We start from the raw sequence: 26,412 nt of genomic DNA on the forward strand, positions 1-26,412 counted from the left end.
CCCACCACCCGGAGCTTTCTTGGCTTCGTAGACTACGGTCCTCGCTCCGGCAGGGGACTGTTTGTGTTGGCCTCCGACAAATGGCGGGCGTTTTACACGGGCCGGCTTAATGAAGGCCCTGGAGACTTCTACGGATGTTGAACCCAAACCCACAGGCCCCGTCCGTGTAAGTTAGCGCCTCTCGAGTAGGAGCGGTGGTTGAGCTCCGACCCGGAATGCCTCCCTTTCTTTTAGAGCCGGCCACGGCTCTACGTTTGGTCTCCGCCCTTGCAGAATAGATTTCATGTCTAAAATGAGCCCATTTGGCCCAGCGGAGGTGTGATGCCTATAAAACCATACTTGTTAGAAATGACTTATTCATTACCTCTGTTTTACGGGTCCACCCTTATTCATTACCTCTGTTTTACGGGTCCACCCCGGCCTTTTGTGGTCTTCGCCAGTTGGCAGGTAACAAAAAATGCAGTAAATCGTGGCTTTTCAAAGCCGGACCGGAGCCTGAGGGAAACCTTTACATAATAAAAGGAATACAGTTTAACAGACATTTATTGAGTGCCTACTGTGTCCCAGGCATTGGGGACTGGAAATGACTGACAAGTTCAGCTGGGGGTGGGTGGGCGGGGAACCTCCCGTTCCTGGGGTTTAGATATCGGATGCCCTTTGTCGTAAATCCTTTGGAGCTGCGGAGTTACCATTCCAAGTTTGGTCTGATCACTGTGAAAGATCAGGATGTGTGGAAGTTCATCTTGTTGCTGGGCACAGGTTGTGCCCCAGGGCAGAGATGTGAGAGGCAGTCACATCAGGGCGGGACCCCCCCTTCCCCTTGTGTCCTCTCTGAGCAGTTGTGTCGGGCACTGTCCACTTTACCCTGTGCCCTTGTTCTCTGCCCCTCCCAGGCTCTGGTTATGCTGGCAGGAGGTGAGAGAGGTGGACGCATTTCCTCGCCGCCCGCTCTGCTTACAGCCCCTGTGGGGAGCTCTGTCCTCTTGCTCCTCCAGGCTTGTTGCTGGTCCAGGTGCTTCCCCATCCCTGCCCTTTAATTCTCTTAACTCTGCTCACAGTTCCTTAAGTAGCCCTTCCATTGAAGTCTTTTTTTTTTTTTTTTTTTTTTTTTTGCGGTACGCGAGCCTCTCACCGCTGCGGCCTCTCCCGTTGCAGAGCACAGGCTCTGGACGCGCAGGCTCAGCGGCCATGGCGCACGGGCCCAGCTGCTCCGCGGCATGTGGGATCCTCCCGGACCGGGGCACAAACCCGTGTCCCCTGCATCGGCAGGCAGACTCTCAACCATTGCGCCACCAGGGAAGCGTGAACCCCTTGTATTTTTGAGAGTCAGCGTCAACAGACTCACTCTGATGAATTAATATGGACCTAACTGGAAAGAAGCATCATCAAGGGCCCCATGGAGATCTTGCTGGCTTGGTGCCAGACTTGATACCGGCGCCAGCATGGGTGGTCTCAATCCCAGATGCCTAAGAGCAGAAGAGGTGGTACACAAGAGTCCAGCTGGAGAGTCTGTCCCCGTATAATGAGGGTAGTGCTTCTTGGCCCAGCCAGTTATTGCCATGTGGGAAAGAGTTTCTGTTTCTTCAAAAGAAGCAGGATGAGGGCTTCCCTGGTGGTGCAGTGGTTGAGAGTCCGCCTGCCGATGTAGGGGACACGGGTTCGTGCCCCGGTCCGGGAAGATCCCACATGCCGCGGAGCGGCTGGGCCCGTGAGCCATGGCCGCTGAGCCTGTGCGTCCGGAGCCTGTGCTCTGCAACGGGAGAGGCCACAATAATGAGAGGCCCGCGTACGGCAAGAAAAAAAAAAAAAAAAAAAAAAACCAAAAGAAGCAGGATGTGAAATATCCTGATTTTTAAGTGTTAGCAACTAGTTCAAAATGGATGGACCAAGTGAAACATTTCTCTGGGTCCATTTTGGCCCTTGGGTATCTGTTGGTGACAATTGACCTGGATATTTGTGGGCATGGACTGCTTTCAGCAGTGTGTCGTCACTGAAGCTAGAAGCCCCTCTAGGTCCATTCATTCTGGGGTGAGAGTGCTTGGGATCAGTGGCTGAGCATATTTGGGGAAGCAGGAAGACAGGGGCCTTGGGAATCCAAGCTGGGGTGCAGTACTGTCCAAGGAGGAATCTGGACAAGTTAGGCAAGTGTTGATCAGACTGCAGTGGGTCCATTGGAACTGAGACAGAAGTGTCTGCATGGGGAACCAATCAGAACACGCTCATCTCAGAGCCTGCCTGAGGCTTTGCTCTGCTTGGTTCTGGTGCTCAGAATAAAAGTTCACCCTGAAGGTTGCCACATGAACAATCCCTGCCGTAAATGAGGTCAGGACCAAAAACAGTCCTGCTCTTTCAGGAGTGTCATCTTTTGATTGTAAAGATCTGCTATGCTATGTGCCTTCATCACTTCTGTGAAGACACTGAGTGAATGTGAAATTGGCTGTGAATATTTTGTTTGTAAAATACCAGTAGTAAGATTTTTTTTTGTATAAATTTTCATATAAATTCTTCTACTCCCGTTTCCTCTCATATTTAACTGAGAATGAGAACACCCATAAAAAGAGCTTGTATTCTATGTCTTGGTAGATTCATTTTCTGATTTACCCACTTGTAAATTTATAATGTTGCCTAGCAGCTTATAATGTTATGACTGAAGCACAACTAATCTGATTATTTACAATGAGGCAAATGTGTCTCTGAGATAGAAAACCTTTAAAAGTTATGATCAATTATTTGGTGTTTCTTGGGAAAAGGAGCACCAAAACACAAACAGTTGGTAATAAATATTTTGAATCCAATGCTGAATCAGAGGTATGGCTATGTTTCACCCATTGAATCTTGTTTAGATGGATAAAATTTAGCAGATAAGACAAGTGATGGGGTGGAATGGCTCTAATGTGACTGGACATAGCACACTGTACATCTCTGTACATCTGCTACACTCCCCGTATGACGTGTTAACTAACCATGGAGTAGCCACTTGTGTGTATTTGCACTAAATATAAATTTAAGCATTCATTTCTTCAGAAGTAGGGACACTGGTGTTCTTTTTGGACATTAGTGAATATAGAGTCTCCTGGACTTCAGTCATTGTTTAGTGTTGCACAAGATTGTTGCTGTTTGCTTTAAAAAATCAACTTTGGGATGACGTAGTCAAGAAAATACACTTATTTATGTGTAGGGTTTGATAAACATATACGCTGGAGTAACCGTCGTTGCTATCAAGATAGAGACCATTTGCAGAATCCCACAAAATTCTCTTACTCTGTTTCTCATTCAGTCCTCATCCACTCTCCCACCCCCGTGCTCATCCTTGGGCAATCACTGATCTGCTTTCTATCCTTATAGATTAGATTGGTCTTTTCTGGAACTTCATCTAAATTGAATCATACAGTACATACTCTTTTGTCTTTTTAAATTTTATTTTATTTATTAAATTAAAAAAATTTTAATTTTAATCAGCCTTATGTTTTTGAGATTCATTCATTTTGTTGCCTATATGGGTAGTTAATTCCTTTTTTATAGCCAAGTAGTGTTCCATTATATAGCTGTGCCATAACTTACCTATTCTCCTGTTAGTGGGCATTGGGTTGTTTGCATTTTTTTGGATATTATGAGTAAAATTTCTACAACCATTCATGTATAAGTCTTTGTTTGGATGTGTGTTTTCATTTCTCTTGGTTAAATACCTAGGAATAGAATTTCTGGGTCATGTGGCACGTGTATGTTTAATTTGATAAGAAACTGCCAACCTGTTTTCCAGAATTGTTGTACCATTTTACGTTCCCACCAGTGATGTATGAGAGCTCCAGTTACTTCACATCTTTGCCAACACTAGGTATTGTCAGAATTTAGAAATTTGTTCTTCTCTTTCTGGCTTACTTCACTCTGTATGACAGACTCATACAGAGTGAAGTAAGCCAGAAAGAGAAAAACTAATATCATATATTAACGCATATATGTGGAATCTAGAAACATGGTACAGAGGAACCCGTTTGCAAGGCAGAAATGGAGACACAGATGTAGAGAACAAACGCATAGACGTATGGGGGGAAAGCGGGGAGGGTGGTGGTGATGGTGATGGGATGAATTGGGAGGTTGGGATTGACATATATACACTAATATGTATAAAATAGATAACTGATAAGAATGTACTGTATAAAAATAAATAAATTTAATTTTAAAAAAGAATTAAAAAACTTAACCATTCTAACGGGTGTGTAGCAGTATCTCATTGTGGTTTTAATTTGTATTTCCCTGGTGACCAATGATGTTAGCATTTTTCATGTGCTTATTGGCCATCTGATGTTTTCGTTTGGCCAAACCTTCTTGCTGATGTTCTAAGTTGAATTGTTTTCTTATAATTATGTTTTAAGAGGTTTGTTTTTTTTTTCTTCATTCTGGATACAAGTCCTTTGTCAGATGTGTGTATTAAGAATAGTTTCTCTCGGTTTGTTGTCTTTTCATTTTCCTTAACATTAACCCTTGAAGAGCAGCAGTTCTTAGAGTTCTTAATTTTTATAATGTCCAGCTTATCATTTTAAAAAAAAACAAATTTATTTATTTATTTTTGGCTGTGTTGGGTCTTGGTTTCTGTGCGAGGGCTTTCTCTAGTTGTGGCAAGCGGGGGCCACTCTTCATCACGGTGCGCAGGCCTCTCACTGTCGTGGCCTCTCGTTGCAGAGCATGGGCTCCAAATGTGCAGGCTCAGTAGTTGTGGCTTGTGGGCCCAGTTGCTCCGTGGCATGTGGGATCTTCCCAGACCTAGGGCTCAAACCCACGTCCCCTGCATTGGCAGGCAGATTCTCAACCACTGTGCCACCAGGGAAGCCCTATCATTTTTTTTAATTTGATGGTTTATGCTTCTTTTGTTGTATCTGAGAAAAGATTTACCTATCCTAAGATCAGAAAGTTTTTCTCCTGTATTTTATTTTAGAAGTTTTATATTTTTACATTTAGGTCTGTGATTCATTTCAAGTTACTTTTGGTATACATGTAAGGGTCAAGGTGATTTGGGGGGTTTTTTTGTTAGTTTTTTTTGCATATGTGTGTCCCATTGTTTCAGCACCATGTATTGAAAAGATGATTTTTTTCAGGTGAATTACCTTGTTGAAAATCAGCTGAACATATATGTGTGGCACTATTTCTGGACTCTATTCTGTTTTTAGAAATATATGTCTGTCTGTAAGGAAATACCATACTGTCTTGATTCCTGCAGCTTTATAATAAATCTTGAAGTCAGATAAGGTAAATCTTCCAACTTTTTTCTTCCCAAAATTGTTTTGGTCATTCTAGGCCTATTCTATATATATCTATGTAAGTTTTAGAAGTAGCTTGCTAAGATTTTGATTGGAATTGCATTGCTTCCATAGATCAATTTGGAGAAGAATTGACGTCAATAATATTCAGTGTTCTGATCCATCCATGAACATGGTATATCTCTTCAGTTATTTAGGACTTCTTTAATTTTAAGTTCAGTAGTGTTTGTAGTTTTCAGTGTACAGTTCTGGCACATACTTTCTTTAATTTATTCCTAAATGTTTCAGATCTATTGATGCCACTGAAAATGGTATTTTAAAAAATTCAGACTCCAGATATTCATGGCTAGAAATAAACCCAGTTTTTGTATATTGACCTTGTATTTTGCAACCTTGCTAAAAGTACTAGTTCTAGTACTTTTTTGGTGGACTCCTTGGGGTTTTCATGTTGTGTGCAACATGTCCAGTAGGAAACAAAGGCACATTCACTTTCCTTGAGAATAGCTAGTGTTTCACTAGTGCTGTGGCTGGTTCAAAGGGGCCAACATTTATGTGACTATAAAATGTTGTTTTTGGTTCCACCTAAATTGTATTTAATTAGCCTGAAATCTTAGAGAAAGGTAAATACTAAATTCTTGAAGTTCAAATGTTAAAAAAAATAACATTAATTAGAAGGTTTTAATGAATTTCATTGGAGTGGAATTTGATAGCAGTTGTTTTATTTTCAACAGGACTGATTTGACTTTAACGATTTCATATTTCTTTTTGATGCTGTGTATCCATTTCAAGGCCATCTCTTAGCATTGCCTTTTCTGGGTTTTCCCTCTTGATATACCTACTTATGTTTCTTACTTGTGGGATGTTTTTGGTAAGGAATTTAATATGCATTTATATGATGAATGCTTATTAAGCATGCAGCATTTGCCAGACTTGGTACCGGGTGCCATGGATACAGTGTGAGCCAGACAGAAACATGCATTTGCTGTCTTTATGGAGCTTACATTCTAGCAAGACAGTGGGACATTGAGTAAATGATTATACAAACTATGGAATTACAATTTGAAAAGTACTATAAAGTCACTAAGTTTATGAAAGAGAGTCCTAACTTAGACTGGGACAGGCTGTGGGTCGGAGAAATCTTCCTTAAAGCAGCGACATTTTTGCATGCTCCGATAGTTGTGTTTATAGAGTTATGTAGACTTGGGAGTAGGGGGTTGGTAATACTACTTATGCCAACCCATTTACCTTGATATATATGCTCCAACCTTTTTTCTTCAATAGCATTTCTATACCACCTTTGTGGTCATTGGTAGAGGTAAACCAAGAATCATGAATTAATTCCTTTTCCTTTTATGATAGCAGCTAATTCTGTAGCTCTGAAGTCATCATTGTAACAAGTCCATTTGAGAGGACATACCAGGCAGATTTGCATCAAACAGGTAGTAATTTTGATACTTCTTGTGACCAGAGTTTTATTCTCCTGTCTAGGGATAATGGGGATGGGCGACCCATGTGTACTCGCTTTTACTTGACTGCTTACAGTTGGATTTGACTATAGTGAATATAAATATTTAGGAGAATTATAGGTGGTATACAGTTATATTTCTTAATAAGTTCCATGCCTTGTTTTATATCTTTTTAGATTCTCTTTTTTCTGAATAACTTACTTGGCTCTGATTAAGTCCTGAAAGATTATATGAAAGAAGTATTAAAAAAAAAACCCTCATATACCTTGCTTACATCAATTTTAATTTATTTCGCATATTTGTGCATCTCTAAGTGTTGCTTTCAAAAACAAACAATTTATTAGATGAATGATATATAGATGGCCAGTTGGATAATTTGCTCCATAGGAAATTCCCTGCTTTATTCCTATCTGAAAGGTCTACCTGGTGCTAGCTGTTTCTTTTTGGTTTTATCTTGATTTTCATAGACTTTGAATGGGGGATTCGCATTGCCTACGCCTGCTGAATAACTGTTTAACTCTCTGCTTGAGTTAATGAAAACTGAAGTTAGTTAAGAAGTGTTTATCGTTCAGATTATTTCCCTCTCTTTTTTTATGATTTAACCTATTCACTGATGTATCTTTAGCCTGTGCAGTGCCCTTGTGAAATCCAGCTGTTCTGGGGAATGTGATGAAGGAAATTCGGGTTTGATCGCTTTATACTTTAAGGGCATTGACTAAAGTTTAAGGAACAGAGTTGGTTATAACTAATGGCCAGGTTTGAGCTTTGGGGGTGTCTTAGTCAATACAGGCTGCTAAAACAGGATAGCATAGACTGGGCAGCTTGTAAACAACAGACACTTATTTTTCATACATTTGGTGGCTGGAGGTCTGAGATCAGGGTGCCAGCATGGTTGTTCTGGTGAGGGCCCTCTCCCAGGTTGCAGACAAACATCTTTTTGCTGTGTCCTCACTTGGTGGAGAGAGGGTGAAGGATGTCTCTGGGATTGCCTTTTTTTATAAAAAATTATTTATTTATTTATTTATTTATTTATTTATGGCTGTGTTGCGTCTTCGTTGCTGCACGCGGGCTTTCTCTAGTTTCGGTGAGCGGGGGCTACTCTTCGTTGCGGCGTGTGGGCTTCTCATTGCGGTGGCTTCTCTTGTTGTGGAGCACAGACTCTAGGTGCACGGGCTTCAGTAGTTGTGTCTCGCGGGCTCCAGAGCGCAGGCTCAGTAGTTGTGGCGCACGGGTTTAGTTGCTCCGCGGCATGTGGGATCTTCTTGGACCGGGACTCGAATGTGTGTCCCCTGCATTGGCAGGCGGATTCTTAACCACTGCGGCACCAGGGAAGCCCTGGGATTGCTTTTTTAAAGGTATTTTTCCCTTTCATGAGGGCTCCACCCTCATGACCTAATCACACCCAAAGGCCCCACCTCCAAATACCATCACCTTGGGGATTAATTAGAATTTCAACATAAGAATTTTTGGGGGATACAAACATTCAGCACATAATAGGGGTTACTTTTATAATTTATTCATTTTTATTCTTACTCCAGTAGAGTGTATATTAAAGAATTAATGGTGAACAGGGAATATTCCATTTAAAATTTTTCTTGGTTCTTTGTGCAAGGATGGAAAGTTAGTGCTGTAATTCCTGGTGGCTCACTTCAGCTTGACCTCTTCCAATGACTTTTCTGTTGCTCGTTCAAGCAGGATCACCCCTGTGCCTCTCATATAGCATGTAGCTGTGCGTGGCTGCATAAAAGCAGAAAATCATGCCGACTGCTGACTCTGAATTCAGAAGCACTAACCTTAGATGAACCTTGAATGCTTCTGGTTGTGCATATGATTTTCCCTGCTTCCTTCATTTTCTGTCTCCTTTCTCAAACCTGCAGCACCTCCTTCCTCCTTTTCACTCTTGGCTGAGCCTCTTCCTTCCTATTTATAGAGAAGATAGGAGGAATCAGAAGATGATATCACCAGCACCCAGCGCCAGGACTCCCAACTGTGGGTGGCTTTGGAGCAGGGTGGTGGCAGTGTAGGTCAATTCCCAGGGCTGGCTGTGTAGCCAGCAAGGGATGAGGGAGGGCTGCAATCCAGTGGGGAAGCTGGGCTGGTGTCCCCAGAGGTGATGTGAGTCCTGCCCATCCCAATGGATAAAGGGCTCTGCTTTCAAGGCCGACCTCTCAGCTTGATCATTAGGACCCACCCCTTACCTGTTTACCTGTTTCCTTTTCTCCATAGGACCACTCACATTGTCATAAAAAAAAATCATGCTGTTATTTCTCTCATTTAATAACCAAACAAAACCTGTTTTGACTTCATTCCTCCCTGTAGCCACTGTCCCATTCTTCTTTTTCTTTAGAGGAAATTCCTTGGCAGTGTTTTGTCCTCGGGGTCTACAGTTTCTCTCCTTCCCCAGACAGGCTGTTGGTTACTTCTCAGTCCTCTTTTTACTGCCCTGTCATCCTCTTCTGCCTTCTTGCTGCCTGCAGAAGTGGACTCCCAGGACTGCCAGGACACTCTGCGCCAGCACGTGCGTGCGTGTGTGCGCACACACACACACACACACACACACATACTTGAAGATTCTTGTGCTGTAATATGTCTCACCCTCTGGGTTTCTTCTGATCACTTCCTTTGAAGCCATTTAACTTGTTCCTCTAACCTCTGTATTTTCTGCAAATTGGAAGTGAGTTTTAAAGTTTCATTAATAGAATTTAGTTAAATGACATTTCATCTTTGAAGCTGCTTCTCTTAGGCATGTGGAGCTTTGGGACAGACCCCTGATATTAACAGAAGGACTCATCTCCTCTTTGGAAGTGCCTGGCCTTTGCATGAAGGTGGCCCAGGAGTCCAGATCAGCATTTACTGTGACTGACAGATTTTAATATGTTTTACGCTGGCCTCTCAGGATGCTGACTGCCCCCAACCCCCTGATGCTCCACCCCAGGAGGAGGCCCCTGGGGCTTTCAGGGTCGCAGAGGAAGTTGCAGCCTCTTGGGAGGGTGGGTAGGGAGCTCTGTTCTAGGTCAGATAATATCTCCTGTAGTTCTGCCCCCACTCCTTGGGGAGGCAACGAGAAAAGCCTCTTTGGGTTGGTAACCCGGCAGTGGCTGGTGATGGTCAACTTGTCTATGAGAGGAGGTGGAGGTCCTGCAGAGGCTGAGAGCGAATTCTCTAGTACCTTAGTACTTGGTCTTCTGTGACTTTTCACCTAGGTTTTTATTTCCCCAGATGAGATAATGAACTTCCTTGAGGGTGGAAGTATAAAGTTATAAATTTTCTGTAAAATTCATAGAGAACTAGAGAATCACTAATGAACTCTAGAACTGGAGAGGACTTTTGAGAATTTAGGATATAGTTAGTGTAGGATAGAAATATACTTATTTCCCTGGATCTTGGTTTCTGAATAGTTTATTTTTATAATATGGGTATACTTAGTTACTTATTGTCTATTGTATAATAGTTTATACGTTCAGACTATGTTAATCTAGCTTTTATTGGTCATGAATTAGGATGTTCTTATATTACCAAAATGACATTTTAAGGAAAAGCTACCATCATCTAACATAATGCCAAATTATGACCTTTCCATTTCTTTCTTTATGACACAGGAAATGCGGGATCCTCTTATGCAGTGGCTGGGGAAACATGTGGATGCTGAAGGAGTAATAAAATCTAGCAAGCTGTCCCTTAAATTCGTTTCATCCTACACATCTGAAATAGAAATCACCCCATCTGCTATACCTGTGGTGACTGACACAGAGACCTTCTCATCAGAAAACTTTAACTTTGAGATCTACCAACAAAATTTGCAGACAAAGAAACTTGGAAAAGTAATTCTGTTTGCTGAAGTGACACCCACCACAATGAATCTTCTGGACGGGTAAGTTCTGGCCAGGCTGGCTTCTCTACCTGCTTGGAGGAATCCAGTTATGTTGATCGTTCTCTCTAACCAGCGCTGGGTGAGAGGGATAGAGATTTAGAACGATAACTCTTGATAAAGCACTAGCAAGATGGGAGTAGTACCCTGTCCTAGAGGAGGTAAAATGTAGGAAAAGAAATGAAAGTTCTTTGGTCAAGGATTTGTGTTTTAAAGAATGGGGGATGTTTGTGCCTTGTGACTCTCTTCCTTTAATCTGGCCTTTCAGAATGTCTTTGGAAAAAAAGAACATTAGGAAAAAAGATGTTTAGCAGGTGGCACGGGTGTTGATGTTACTGCTTTACATTTGTGCTGTTATAATCAGTGTTAAGATGTTATAACCGGTTTAAGATGTTTTGCAGGAGCATTAGGATAGCAAATTTGAATGACATGTAAGCTGTGTTAAATTAAATAAATTAGAGCTTTGTACTTTGAAAACCTGTTTTGGTGTGTTCCTATCCAATGCATTTTTAAAGCACTCTGTAATCCCATTTGGATGTTCAAAATTTACTCTTATTGCAACTTTTCCTTTTTATTCCTTCTGTTTCATGGACTTTGATTAAAGGTTTAAAAATGGAAAACAGATGAAAGGAATTTTTAAACTCCAGATTAGTCAGTATTAGGTAATACTCTTATGTTGAGATAGATAGTTTAAAAAGTAGGGTTATTAGAGGGAGTGAATAAGAAAAGCATCTTCCTTCAACATGGGACTAATATTTAAGGAATGTAAGACTCCACCCCCCCAAGCCCCCCATTCAGTTTCTAGACACTTCCACCTGTGGGACTGCACAGTTAGACAGATACATAATTCAACATATGGACCGTGTGGAAATATTTTGGCTTTTCTTCTTAACAATAATTTCTGGATTTGCTAGTATGTTGATATAAACTGATGAGATCATTTTAGGATTTCATGGCTGTCATACTCAAAGTCACGGAAATGGCAATTTTAGTGTACGAATAGGATGTAGAAAAAGCATTAATATTATGGGGGAATTAGCAGAGTGAGGAGGTGAAGTAAGAAGGGGAATATGAGCAGTGGTCATGAACAGTTCTTGTTGCCCGAGTTGTTTTGTGTTGTCATAGGTACTTTTTTTTTTTTCCCAGTGTTCCCATCCTCTCCTGCCTTTACTCCCCTCCCCCTGCCAATCCCTTGAATCCCTGTAGAGAAGAAAACACCTGTATTTGTATGGAGCATTTATTACTTGCTTGTACAAACTCTATGATAATCTTTTGTCACTGCAGTGAACTATATTATATCGAAAAGGTGACCCATTATAATCATATTTTCCAAATAAAAAATCAGACACAACATTTAACAAAAGATTTTGGGAGGTGACATTCAGGTGGGAAAACGTTGGCACTTCCAGACCCTTTTGGCTGTTTTTGTGGACAACAGTGAAGAATATTTTGTGTTGGGGAGATCTTGAAACTTTGAGATTATCGCTGTTGAGTCTGGGCAGTGTATTACCAAGAGGGCTGTGAGTGCCTTGCTAGTGTGGGTAGACCGACGCTCCTGTGTAACCATGTGGTTGGGTTTCCTTATACCCTGGTGAGGCTGTGTTTTAGGATGGAAAATAAATGCCGTGTAAATAGCAGTTTTACTACGCTTGAATATCTGTAAGTTCATTTTTGATATTGAACTTTTTTTGAAAAATGAAAATTCCACCTTAAGCCATTTGGGTCTGTAAAAGTGTGCATGAGCTCGGGAGTCGGGAAACTTCTGTAGGGTTAAAGGTTGTTATTTTTACAGAAGAGAAACGTTTCAGCTTTTCTAGAAGCATTTAGGAATCTTTGTTTCTTTTCTTGTCTAGTCTCCAGAGCGTGGATGGTAAAATGGCTTTGTTGATGACTGATGAAGCACAGAGCAGATATTGAATAAGCAGTCGTCTTTCATCATGACTTATCATAGATGTCCTCTTCCACTGCACACGTGGGTTCCTTCCTAGCACTAAGAGAAAAGTACTCACTGCAGCCTACTGAGTCAGCGAGGCTGGTGAGAGGTTCCTGGGCGGCTGTAACCTCTTTTAGAAGGAACTTGAAGAGGTCACCTTGGTGTCAAAAGCTCCCAAAATTGTCCACAAAGGGGTCATGAGATAGGTAAATGAAACATATTGATTATTATTTTCTAAGAGGAAGAGTGAAGACATTTCTACAGCTGACATTATATTTGATCCTACAAATGAGCCACTCTTATGGAAACAGTATATTGTTGTGGTTATAACAACAATAATAGTAGCTAATAGGCATTGAAAGCTTTTATCTTCCATACACTGCTTTTATGTACTTTATATGAATCCACTAATTTCATCCATCACACCGGTGTGTAGAATGCTAGGTAACAGAATTTATTGTATGTGGAATTGTTCCTATTTCTGATGAACACTGACATTTTCAGTTTTCAGAGCTTTTCCCTATAATGATACAGCTTCTAACAGACATGCAGTCGACCTCCCAAGCTACCAAAGGCCAGGCCTCGATTGAATGCTTTGCTGCTGCATGACAGTGTTCATTAGCGGTGAGCCTGTGAGACCCATGTCCTTGCCAACTGCCCCCACCCAGATCCCCTCTGCATTTTTAGGCCCGTTTCTTGTGACGAGCACAAGGTCTAAGCGCTAGCACATCCCATTCACGTACCCATTTCTAGGTCAGTTGGGGTTAGGTTCCACTGTGTGAGACAGTGATCCCCCAAATTAAAGTGGCTTAAATAGGATTGACGTTTTTTACTGTACATGAGATGGACTGAGATGGACAGCCTGGGGCCGAGTGTGGCTCACAGTGTCCAGGACCCAGTTGACTTGCTCTGTCGCCCTCAGCAAGTGGTCCACGAGGCGACCCACTCATTTATATTCCCTCTCAATTTAGCCGGTAAGCAGAAGGAGAGGGGCCAGCAGCGTGTGCCCCCATTCTTTTTTTTTAATATTTTAAAAATATTTATTTATTTTTAATTTATTTTTGGCCGCATTGGGTCTTTGTTGCTGCACACGGGCTTTCTCTAGTGGCGGCCAGCATAGGCTACTCTTCGTTGTGGAGCGCTGGCTTCTCACTGCAGTGGCTTCTCTTGTTGTGGAGCACAGGCTCTAGGCACGGACTTCAGTAGTTGTGGCACACATGCTCAGTAGTTGTGGCTCGTGGGCTCTAGAGCGCAGGCTCAGTAGTTTTGGCGCACGGGCTTAGTTGCTCTGCGGCATGTGGGATCTTCCCGGACCAGGGCTCGAACCCGTGTCCCCTGCATTGGCAGGCGGATTCGAAACCACTTTGCCACCAGGGAAACCCACCCCCATTCTTTATGGACTCTTTCACAGGTTGCTCATGATATTTTTGTTTATATCCCAGGGCTAGAACCTAGTCACATGACCATATTAACCTACAAAGAAGGCCAAGAAATAACTGTGGTCTTTATACTTGGCACCCATGAATCCAATGAATATTAGGGTTCTGTTACCAGGGAGGAGAGGAGGTAGGTAGTAGAGGACACTTAGAAGTCTTTGAAACAAGCATGTACTTTCTGTGTGTTGGACGCCTAAAAAAATAGCAGGAGGCCTTTAGGTAGCATATACATTATGATGGCCCCAATGCTTGCAAAACTTAAAACCATAGGTGGAAATAATTATTTGACAGGGAACTCCGGTTTTATTTCACTGCTTGTTCAGTGCCATTACAGGTATTTTTCTTGTGTTATTATAAATCCAGGAGGATTTGGACGTTTTTCTTTTAACAAATTATCGGAGGATATATTTTCTTCTTTGACCACAAACCCAGCTTACACGACTGTGGCACTGAGGTGGCACCGAAAGCTTTCATTTGAGCTCTGGATAAGGGAGCGCACTGGTCTTGAAGCCACGAACCACCGCTAGCATCACCTCCTGCCCCACCCTGTGAATTTTAAAGCTATGTTAGTGGTTCCGTGGAGGAGAAAGAGCTCTGGGCCGGGTGGTGGCGGGGGGAGGAGTGGCGGAGAGAAGTACTGGAGTTGCTTGCCGATTACGTCAAGGTACTGTGGACTCTTCCCCCAAAAATGAAGAGCAAAAACCACGTGAATGAGTGATGTTTCCTCGATAGTCTGACTTGGCTGTGCCACCCAACCAAGTCTGGTTGGAAGAGGTAATTCTACCCTGTATCCCGCATCCCAGTCCTTTTTTCTGACACACATTTCTGACCATGAAATGCATTTTGTGCTCTATTGTCAGGGTAACACCTTTTGGATAAAATGCTAGTTTTGATTGACTTAGGCGGTCTTTCTTTTTTTTTCCTCCTGTGCTATGTCCTGGTAGGTTTCCCACGGACCAGTTAGCTCAGCTGGTTGGGTAGAGAGACCCAGGGGTATGGGTTTAGTACTCTGTCTGGACCAGTGAACTTTACTGTGTTCCATGGTCAGTCCTATAGCTACAGACCCAGGAAGCCATTTGAAACTGTGAGCTGTTGTTGGTGGGGCCTTCCAGACAAGGGGGTGTGGATAGGCCACCGCTCATCCCTCGTCACTCCTGGACAAGCACCTCCAGGTGCCCACTCTGTCCTGGTTTGGTCAGCAGTGCTGCGCATCTTGTTGAGTCTCCTGATAAGCGATGATTGACCCTCAGCTGTGGGGAAGGCGGGAAGGGGGAAGGCTAGACCTTGGAGCACTGGGTTTAGGGTAACTGAGTCATTGTGACAGCTGTGGAATTGTCTTTTATTTGACTGATAGTATCTTTTTTTTGCCGCACGCGGGCCTCTCACTGCTGTGGCCTCTCCCGTTGCGGAGCACAGGCTCCGGACACACAGGCTCAGCGGCCATGGCTCACGGGCCCAGCCGCTCCGCGGCATGTGGGATCTTCCCGGACCGGGGCAGGAACCCGCGTCCCCTGCATCGGCAGGCGGACTCTCAACCACTGCGCCACCAGGAAAGCCCGATAGTATCTTTTTTGATGACTTGCACCAAGCCTCTGTCGGGTATCGAAACGACTTACGTGTGAAGCCACAGTGTGTGGTGAGCCAGATGAACACAAACTTGTTTATACTGATTCCCTTTGCATACTTGTACATCCCAACTAAACTAGCCACGGATGGGCTATGTTTTATTTGTAAAGAGTAACTTAGATTCCTTTATTACGTAAGTTTATCTTCTAGCCGTTGTTTTAAGTCCTCTGATTTTTCAGGCTTAAGTTTGCCTTCATCATACGTGGAATAAGCATTTACGGAGTGCCTGCCGTACGCCAGGCACCGTGTTAGGCGCTGGAGAGAGAATGATGGGGAGTGTACTGTCCTTGCCTCACAGTGTGTGGGAAGATGCACATCCCAGTGCACAGTGAGTTCATAAGATCTGTGCACCCTTGGTCTGAGCCTGGTAGTTCAGGCAGAAAGAGAGAAGTAGGTGCAGCAGACAACACGATGCTGGGAGAGAAGTAGACTGATCAGTGAAGTTTTTGGAGCAGTTACTGTGTCAGGCATTGTCCCTAACGCCTAAAGCTCACAGTCTGGTAGCGACATGCTGGAACTTAAGACTTTATCACCAACTATCTGTGTAACCTTGACAGTCTCACCCTCCTGGGCCTTGCTTTCCTTAACTGTGAGATCTGGGCACTAGACGCACCCCAGGTCCTTTGATCAAATGATCCTGGAGTCAGAATCCTATACCCCGCCAAGCCTTTCTGGCTCTCAGTAACCTCCAGTGCCTTTAGAGGGCTGAAATGGTTTTGTGAACCAGCTTCATGTTAGTTGAGGAAAACTTGCATTGGAAACAGTTGACTTTCTACAAGCAAAGGGAAAGAAATGGAAAGCAATCCCATAAAGTCATTAAAAATATATTTGGGGGAAATTGCACTGGGGAGAATAGCCAGCATCATTTAAGAAAGGCGGTATTTTTGCTTCACAATTTGGGGCCAGTCCCAGGTTTTCACCTCTATGCATACGTGTCTAGTCAGTCCCGAACATGTCTTTCTGCCTTTCTTCCCTTCGGATTCTGCTCCCCTAACTCGCTCCAGTGCGCACCCTCCTCCCCAGAAGTTGAGGCCTGAGAGGACAGAAATTGGACTGGAACTAATTTAATGGCTGAGTGACCTCACAGTAGAGAAACAGCCGGATCCTAATAGGGGTCTTTGTCTACATTTCCACCCTGGCTGGTAGCATGCCAGTCAAGAGTCAAGCTAGAGACACAGGTGGAAGCGATTAGACCTGTCATAAGGTTTGAAAAATTGATTCTGGAGGCGAAGTGAATAGATTGAACTTGACAGTGTTGTCCTAAAGATTCTAAGGGAAAATTCTGTAGTTTAATTTGAAATCCCTTGATTATTCATTAGCTTTCCAGATGGCTTTTGTTGATGTTTTACATATTAATGCCTGTATTGTGTTATTGGTGCACTCTTAATGTGCACCTAGGTAATGAGCAAAGCATAAATACATTGGTAAGTGTCCCAAATTAATGCGATGTTAGGCTAATTGTGAAATAAAGGGTTTTTAAGAAGTTGATTGCTTTGGAATAATTAGTGTGAGCTTTTTATAGGCCAATTTGGTACTTTTAAAGTGAAAATTATTGGAGAATTTTAAAGAAGCCTTCATTTTAATGTTTACTTCTAAATTAAGGTTTAGAATATAACTCCAGCCTTTGACTCTAGTGGTCATGGCTAAAGAGTTATTCTGGCCAGTTCTCTATCAAATGCTTTTTTTGGGTCTCAATTCAACACCTGAATAAGTTAACCTTTCACATGCCAAGCTCCTGGAATTGAATTATAAAATGGCCTATTATTTTCCTGAAATGTCTCCATATTAATTTTTAGCATTCTAGGATGTTTATTTTTACATTTTTGTAACTAATTTTTTTTAAGTAAGGCAAACTTTCTGATGCTTGCCGTTTTGTGATGGTTACCAGTGTGTTCTATTAAGATAGCATCTTCATTAGAATTGGACCTTCTTTCTGTCTCTCTCTCAATGTTGAACAACATTTAACAACCTGAAAGGTCCCAAGTTTTACGGTACGGAAGAGTGAGACTGAATGTGACCATCAAGCTGATGCCGTGCGAGTGATGAAACCCTTCAGAGGCACTTGGACAAGCCACCCAGCCATCGTTCTGGTTCTCCTGTGATCCGGAACACAGTGGAAGCCCTTCCCCTAGGAACCCTTCTCCAAACTCCCAGCACAGTCTTTTGCATGTTCTCAGTGGTGGGTGACTGTCTTAATCTTTCAAGGGTATACCAGACTTTTAGGTAAAAAGTAGATCCTATGGTAGGGTATCCATTGTGGGAGGTATGTGTAGAAACTGCGTAGTTCCCCACAGTCACTCATTTCACATGACTGAGGATGAAGTATCTTGGTTTGACCTAGGGGCTTAGAGCTTAGGATGGAGTATTGCTGCCCTGGGTTGGAATCCCAGTTCCACGTTTCACTGCATGAATAACCCTGGGCAAATCAGTAACCTTTCAAGCTTCCATTTCCTTATCTGTATGAAGTAGCTGGTAATAGTCTCAGCTTTTTAATTTTCTTTTCTTTCCAAGTTCAGTCACTCTGCTCATTTCTCTTCAGCACCAGCTATGTGCAGGACTCTGCACTAGGCCCTGGGACCCAGTGGGGATACAGTAGATGTGGGGCCTTCCCTCCAGAAGCCTGCATTCCACTCCAGGATAGGGTGAGGCTGTACTGAAATACATCTGCAAAGCTCTTAGTGCATAGCTCATATTTATTGATCTCTCTTTATTATTTAAGCTTTAGATATGATTCTGTTTTTCTTTTTGACCTTTGTTGACCAATGCATTCTTCCAGTGGCGGTGCTGTGAGCACCCGTGAAACAAATCAGTGTCAGCTTGGCTCAAGAGCATGATGTGCGTTTTCTTGGGGTCGAGTTTCTGTTGAAGATTTTGGCAGTTTTTTCACATCATACTAGAAGCACAATGGCTCATCACTGGTTATTGTTTTGGGAAAAATGTTTTGTTTGAGTCCAGCTTTTCTTGAAAGATGAGAAAACATAGTTGACTGTCTCTGTGTTTCCCTTAAAATATGTGCAGCCAGTTCTCTCTCTCTCTCTTTTTTTAACCAAACTTTCTCTTTATTTAGATCTTAATACTTTATCATTTTCATAGGTAACAATTGTCAGCCAAAACGTCAACAGTTTGAATGTAATTATCAGTCCCATGGGTATGCCTTGTGCATTACTCATATCTTCCTTCCTTCCTTCCTAAACCTTTTGTGTCAGTCAGAATGCATGGATTTGATATTGTTTCATTCTCTTGAATTTCCTTAAATATCTCTGATATTTATTACTCTGCAGGAGTGCTTGATTTTATATTTGATATAGTATAAATGTCTCTGTTATAGTTAAACAGTAATAAAAGACCACAAAAGGTAATGCAAGGTAAAGCAAGGTCTGTGGCTACAAAAGGCAGTCACTAAAGATGGTGACAGGCAAGTTTCTTTTCCTCAGTCTAGATTTATCTTAGGGAGAAAACCAAGACTATTAACTATGGTTTAGAAGGGAGTTGAGTCTTTTGATGGGTGGGGTGTTTTCTGCTGCAGTTGTAGAGTGCAAAGGAGTTATTTCTTAGCCACAGGGCCATTTAAATGGGGTACCCAGACGTGAGCTTCTTAGAAATATGCCTTACACTGGGTGGGCCAGCATGGGTTGCTGGCAGCAGCAGGCTTTGGCTACTGGCCTGGGACGAATTTCATGACTTCCCATCTTAAAATGTATAAGCTGTAGTGATGCCCATTCAGGGGTGCCACTCATGTCGCGGGGGTCAAAGGGCATAGTGAAGTGTAAAGCCTGTCCAACAGCTTCTGACATGGACCGGGTGGGTGGTCAGCAAGTACTGGTTTAACCTCCCTTTTGCCTACCAACTAAGATGGGCACTTTTCCCATATGGAGACTGCTGATGGCCACCTGTTTGGAAGTAGCAAAAATGAAGACTGAGAATATGTTCCAAGGTTCTAACGCAGCAAGAAATGTACGACAAGAAAACAGCATTTTAAAAACTTGGTTAGATGACAGTATGGCTAGACCTTGAGGACATTATGCTAAGTGAGGTCAGTCAGACAGAGGAAGACAGGTACTGTATGATATCACTTATATGTGGAATCTAAAAAAGCCGAACTCATAAGAACAGAGAGTAAAGTGGTGGTTACCAGGAGCTGGAGGGTGGGGGGCTATAGAGTGGATGTTTCTTAAGGCTATAGACTTGCACCGAGCAGAGGTCTAACGCACAGTATCGTGGATGTAGACAACAATATTGTATTATAATCATCAAACTTGCAAGAGACCAGAACCTAATTATTCCAACCGCTAAAAAGAAATGATAATTAGGTAACATGATAGAGGTGCTAATAATTGCTACAATGGCAGTGATACTACAATATATAAATGTGTCAAATTAACATGTACACCTTGATTTTACACAGTGTTATGTCTCAAATATATATCAATTAAAAATTAAACACTTTGCTCAACACAGAAAAAACCCAAAAACTCAGTTTATGAATTAACATTAATTTATATGTGGAAAAATTTTTAAATATTATTAGAATTTAGTGTTCAAGATAATTCAAGTCTGCCTGCTCACTGGTATACATGTGGTGAGAAGATGGAGGCTGAGCTCTGGCTTAAAAAATGTATCTTGGTAAAAATCTGTAAATGTGTCAGACAATCAAGCAGATATTTCTCTTTGCCCCTATTCAGCATCCCTCTCCCCTATTACCATTTCTCCCCTGACTTTGCTTTGTGATTTACTTAGAAAAACTTCTGGTTTTCTTTCAAATAAAACACTTACCTGTTTTTGAGGTGAGGGTTGATTTGCTTTCATCTGCTCCTTTAAAATCTTTTGCACACCTACCATTTGGCCAGACATACGTGCAGCTCTGAAATACCCTTATTTCTGCTTTTTTTGTTTTGGGTAGAAGCATGTTCTGTTTCTGCATGAGGGGTATTCCATCACGTTGAGATCCCAAGCACCACATTTTTTCTGCATTGCACAAGGAGTCATTCATCATTTTCATTTTTTGTTTGGCTCTGCCACAAGAGTATTCAAATTAGTGAGAAGGAAAGTGATGAAGTCATCGCCTGGCAGGGAAGTATTTCCTTGAGATGTGGGAAGGGTAGGGGAGACAAGAGAAGGGGAAGGGATTATGGTGAGGTCTGCACCTACCTTTTTCCAGAGGTCACCTGGATGCTATTGTAGTTTTCACAGTTTAAAATTGGATAATATGAGTGTATAGAATTTACTTAAAAATGAAAGTACAGGGCTTCCCTGGTGGCACAGTGGTTGAGAGTCCGCCTGCCGATGCAGGGGACATGGGTTCGTGCCCGGGTCCGGGAAGATCCCACATGCTGTGGAGTGGCTGGGCCCGTGAGCCATGGCCGCTGAGCCTGCGCGTCTGGAGCCTGTGCTCCACAACGGGAGAGGCCACAACAGTGAGAGGCCCGCGTACCGCAAAAAAAAAAAAAAAAAAAAAAAAAAAATGGAACTACACAGTAGGGTGGCAGTGTCAACAACCCTGGAAACTTAGGCTGTAACTTTATCTCTGTCATTTTGACATACCAGCTTTGTGACGTTGGGTGAAGCACTCAACCTCTCTGGGCCTCTGTAAAATGGGAAGGTTGTACTAGATCCATGGCTTAATTTTCTTTTTAAAGCAATAAAGCCCCTTTCAAATGAAATACCCTGCTGTGCAAATGGGGCTGGGGAGCCTAGGTTCCTTAGGGCATGGGTGTCCAGACCACTGGCCAAAGTCCTTAGAACGAACACTCAGGCCCAGCTGACTGGGGAGAGTTATATCTTTTATTTTTCTTAATAGGCATATGCTTTATTTTTTATTTCTTTAATTCTTATTGGAGTATCGTTGCTTTACAATGTTGAGTTAGTTCCTCCTGTACAACAAAGTGAGTCAGCTATACGTATACATATATCCCCTCTTTTTTGGATTTCCTTCCCATTTAGGTCACCACAGTGCATTGAGTAGAGTTCCTCGTGCGATACAGTAGTTTCTCATTAGTTATCTATTTTATACATAGTATCACTAGTGTATATATGTCAATCCCAATCTCCCAATTCAGCCCCCTGCCCCCCTTCCCCCGGTATCCATTCGTTTGTTCTCTATGTCTGGAGAGTTATATCTTAACCGCAGGCCGACTGGTTGGTCTTCTTATACCCTGTCTCATTCCCAAAGGATTTAAGGCAGTGGGGACTTAAGTTTATCTCTCATGAGATAAGTTCTTTCTACTTTCTGTAGGAGTACCGTGCAGTCAAATGGATTACACCATGTTTCTTTGGTTGTTAGGTGTCACGTCAAAGTATATGTGTATTATCCATAAAACTCAGCATCATTCAGAATTTCAGGAGTTCTCCAGATTAATAATTGTGGTGACTGAGTAACTGTGGTTCCCTTCTGGAACCCAGAGAAACCTGGGTGGGTTCCATACGCTTGTTAAACTAAGTAGCTTTTGTCTTGGCGGGGTGGTGATCATCCAGGTGGTTATTCAAATGTCTCCAATTAGAGATGAGCAATATTTGAGAGGAAAAATCTCTGCTGGGATTGCTTCCATTTCAAACACCTAGAATCTAAGAGCCAGATGATACTGTGGAGTGAAGAACTCAGCTGTGATGAACGACCCTCTGTTCACCAAAGCCTTAGGTGTGCTTGGGCAGGTACAGTGGGTGGAGCGGCAGTGGTGGGCGTGGCAGAGGAGGAGTTGGGCAGGTATGTAGTTGTCCCGGATGAGTTCTTGGCCAACATTTTAGATTTTGAAGTTTCATGAAAGCTTGCTTGGCTCATTCATAGAGAGAGTGTAGAATCTGCCCTGGAAGGGAAGTATGGGCCACCTTTGCTTGAACGACAGTCGGGGGTCTGAGGTGGAGGATTTATACAAGCTGTGGCTTTCTCCCTGCTTTCCTGGAGTTTTAAATTCGTAATCTTTAGTGTCCATCCTATTTCTGAAAATATGTTATGGCACCTTCTCTTTTTAGAATTTAAACAAAATGAAATGTAATTTTGATTTTTGACATTCTGTGTTATTTGTGGAGGTAATACAAGAAACCTGGATGTTGCCAACCAGGCTTGTGAATGTAGTATGTAGAGCTTGTCTTACAGGAAATTGGTTTTTGTTTTTGTTTAGAAGCTCAATTAAAATGCCCCCTGTAGTTCTTAGTTCGAGGTTTTGTTCCTTTCTGTTCCCTTGCCTTGTCTTCTCTTCTCTTCTTTTTGATGCAAAGCATAAGTACCTCCCAAGTGTTTAAGGTCCTTAGAGATCTTCTTGGAGCACTCCCTCCAGGTCCTTCTAAGATTATAGGCAGTTTCACTTTTTTACTGTGGCACCTGGAAAACTGCCACGAAACAGAAAAACATTTTCCAGCACGATATCGTCATAATTGGGATAGAATGAAGATTTGAGACCAGCTAAGCCCGAAATCAGACCAAGAGTGTATCACAGAACTCTTAGATCTGGGAGGTGCCTGAAAGGCCCGTCTCTCCTTCCTGGCCAAAGGCCCTCTTCGGGTATGTCTGAGCACCCTGGTGGTGAGCAGATTGCTGCCATTCATTTCAGTTAATGAATATGTATTGGTCTCTTATAACTTGAGGCAGCTCATTCCAGTCATCAGGAAGGGTCCTTTTAAACCCATCTTATTACAAACAAAAAGGAAATCTGGCCATGGATCCAAAGAGAGAAAACTTGCATTTCTCCCAAATGATAGTTAAGATATTTGTTAATGAGTTAAGATAGTTTAAGGTATTTATAGATAGCTATTATGGCCTTCCTTATTTCCATGCCATCTTTTTTCTAAGCCTCTTCAGTAATAAACATTTCTTTATATCTCCATGTTGGAGATCAAAACTTTAGGTTTGAAGGACCAGAAACCTTGATAGAAAGCCAGTCACGATGCATAAAACTACTCAAATTTATTTTTCTCAAAATATTTTTCAACTGTAAAAGAATTCTTGTTCATTATAGAAAACTTAGAAATATAATAATTTATAATAAGGAGATGAAAATTATCTATAACCTCACCACCTATAAGAGATCATATTAGGACTTCCCTGGTGGTGCAGTGGTTAAGCATCCGCCTGCCAATGCAGGGGACATGGGTTCAATCCCTGGTCCGGGAAGATCCCACATGCCGCGGAGCAACTAAGCCCGTGCACCACAACTACTGAGCCTGCTCTCTAGAGCCTGCGAGCCACAACTACTGAGCTCACGTGCCACAACTACTGAAGCCCACGTGCCTAGAGCCTGTGCTCCGCAACAGGAGAAGCCATTGCAATGAGAAGCCCGCGCACTGCAATGAAGAGTAGCCCCCGCTCGCTGCAACTAGAGAAAGCCCATGCGCAACGATGAAGACCCAATGTAGCCAAAAATAAATAAATAAATGAACTCATTAAAAAAAGAGATCATATTAATCTTTTGCTGTATTTCATACTAGTCTTTTATCCTCCTACACACATATGTAAAATCGTGATTATATTGTATATGAAATAAGCATTTCTCATTCAATCAAATGGTCTGCTGAAACCATGTCTTTCACTGGGTGTATATAGTTTGACTGTAATTTATTTGAGCAATCTCCTATGAATGCACTCCTGTTATTTCCAGTGTTTTCCTATTATAAATAATAAGCGTATTTCTTTCTGAGCCAACAGTTCTGTATACATCTTTAGTGATTCCATTACAATATTTCTTTTCTAGAAGAAGACTGGAAAAAATTGGAAAATTGAACAGGATGAGGCTAATAATATTTCTTGTTATTTATAGTATTTCATTATGTTATGTAATTATTTTACATTTATTTCATCTTTGTCCACAGAGATGTTATAGTAATACCTAACATTAATATGGCATTTACTGCATGGCAGGTACTGTGCATTTTTCCTATTCAGTCCTTACCGAAACCCTATGAGATACATACGTTATAGTTTCCATTTTAAGAGATGAGGGAGCTATTGCTTAGAGAATTTAAATGGCTTGACCAGAGCCACAAAAAGTGTTAAATGGCAGAAGCAGCATTTAAAAGGTTTGTCTCAAGAGCCTTAAGTCTTAACCCCAAATACTGTACCTCCAACAGATGCTTCTGAAATCCTAATATACTAGATCCCCCATCCTTCTAACATCTACGTATATACTAATGGTGTTAAAAAAGAAATCAGACTGGTACATGTCTAATTCTTAGTGATTTTCTAAGGAAAATTGTAAATGAGATGTGTGGTGGAAAGTGCTGTAATAGGAGTCCTAAGTTCAAGTTCTTGAGCTTACTAGTGAGACCACTTACTTAACTTGGTTGTTCCTCTGTACTATTATCAGTAAAATATGGACAATAATACCTGTATGAATGGGTCATGATCTGGATTAAATTAAATGGTATATATGAAAATGCCAGTATAGTTCCTGTACTATACTGGTGTCAATAGTAGTAATATGTGCTCAACAATAGTAATTTCCATATTTCCTTGAATTTCATCTGGTATAGGTCATCTCTCATTAGTACAGTTTCCTTTGAAAATTAGACTGGCATGTCTCTTTTAGGTTTTGTCTAGTTAGCAATAACCCTTCAAAGATTGCCATAATAAATTTAATTATATATTCCCCATGTTCTCAGGTTCTCTGAACTTGAAAATAGAACAGTAATAATTATCCAATTTGAAGAAGAGATTAAAAGATTGAAAACAAATAAGCTGAGCCTCAGGAACCTGTGGGATGAGATCAGAATGTCTAGTATATGTGTAATTGGACTTCCAGAAGGAGAAAAATGACAGAATAGGGCAGAAAAAAATATTTGAGGAAATAATGGCTAAATGATCCCCCAGTTTGTTGAAAGACATTATAAATTGACAGGTTTGAGAAGTTCAGCAAACCCCAAGGAGGATAAATATGATGAAAATAGACCTATGTACATCATTAGACAAACCACTAAAGGCCAAAGATAAAGGGAATATACTGAAAGCAATCTGAGGAAAACAACACTTTACATTCAGAGGAACAATAATTTGAATGCTCATGGATTTCTCTTTAGAAATTATGGATACCAGAAGAGAGTGGAACAATGTTTTTAAAGGGCACAAATGAAAAAAACCCTGTCAACCCAGAGTTCTGTACCCAGCAAAAATATGCTTCAACAATGAAGACAAAATACATTTTCAGATAAAAGAATGCTAATACAATTTGTAATAGTGAAGATCTGCTGGAAAGAAATGCCAAAGGGCGGGCGTTCCAGATGGTGAAGGGAAATACAGCAAATGGAATGTTGTACCTTCAGGAAGGAATGAAGTGGCAAATATCTGAATAAATTAAAAATACTTTTTTATACTTAATTTATTTAAAATATATATGACTGTTTAAAGTAGAAATTATAACATCACCCTGCATAATCTTGTGTTATGTTGATGTCATAATATGACAAGTCTAGCATAAAGGACAGGGAGAGGTGGTAAATGGACCTAGGTAATTGCAACATTACTGCATCTAACATGAAATAGTATAATACAGGGGTCCCCAACCCGTCTTAGGAACTGGGCTGCACAGGAGGAGGTGAGCAGCAGGCAAGCGAGCGAAGCTTCATCTGCTGCTCCCCATCACTCACCTCACCGCCTGAACCATCCGCCACCCCCACCCCCCATCCATGCAAAAATTGTCTTCCACAAAACCAGTCCCTGGTGCCAAAAAGGTTGGGGACCACTGGCATAATACATACTTGGCAGATACATAAATTAAGCATGCATATTGTAATCTTTAGAATAACCACTAAAAACATGGCAAAGAGTTATATCTAAGAAGCCAATAGATAAATTAAAATATCCAGATAATCTAAAAGAAGGCAGCAAAAAAGAAGAAAGAAAAAG

At 41.7% G+C, this 26,412-nt stretch overlaps 1 protein-coding gene across 2 annotated transcripts in view; it reads left to right on the forward strand.

Annotated features, from left to right (window-relative positions):
- HLCS (holocarboxylase synthetase) overlaps positions 1-26,412 on the forward strand; it is a 189,614-nt gene that overhangs the window by 45,520 nt on the left and 117,682 nt on the right. For both annotated transcript variants that reach the window (XM_060098501.1, XM_060098502.1), the window contains one exon: positions 10,321-10,592. In XM_060098501.1, the coding sequence (XP_059954484.1) occupies positions 10,321-10,592 (272 nt within the window). The remainder of the gene's footprint in view (positions 1-10,320; positions 10,593-26,412) is intronic.

This window comes from Mesoplodon densirostris, chromosome 5 (genome assembly GCF_025265405.1).
Source record: "Mesoplodon densirostris isolate mMesDen1 chromosome 5, mMesDen1 primary haplotype, whole genome shotgun sequence".
Lineage (NCBI taxonomy): Eukaryota > Metazoa > Chordata > Mammalia > Artiodactyla > Ziphiidae > Mesoplodon > Mesoplodon densirostris.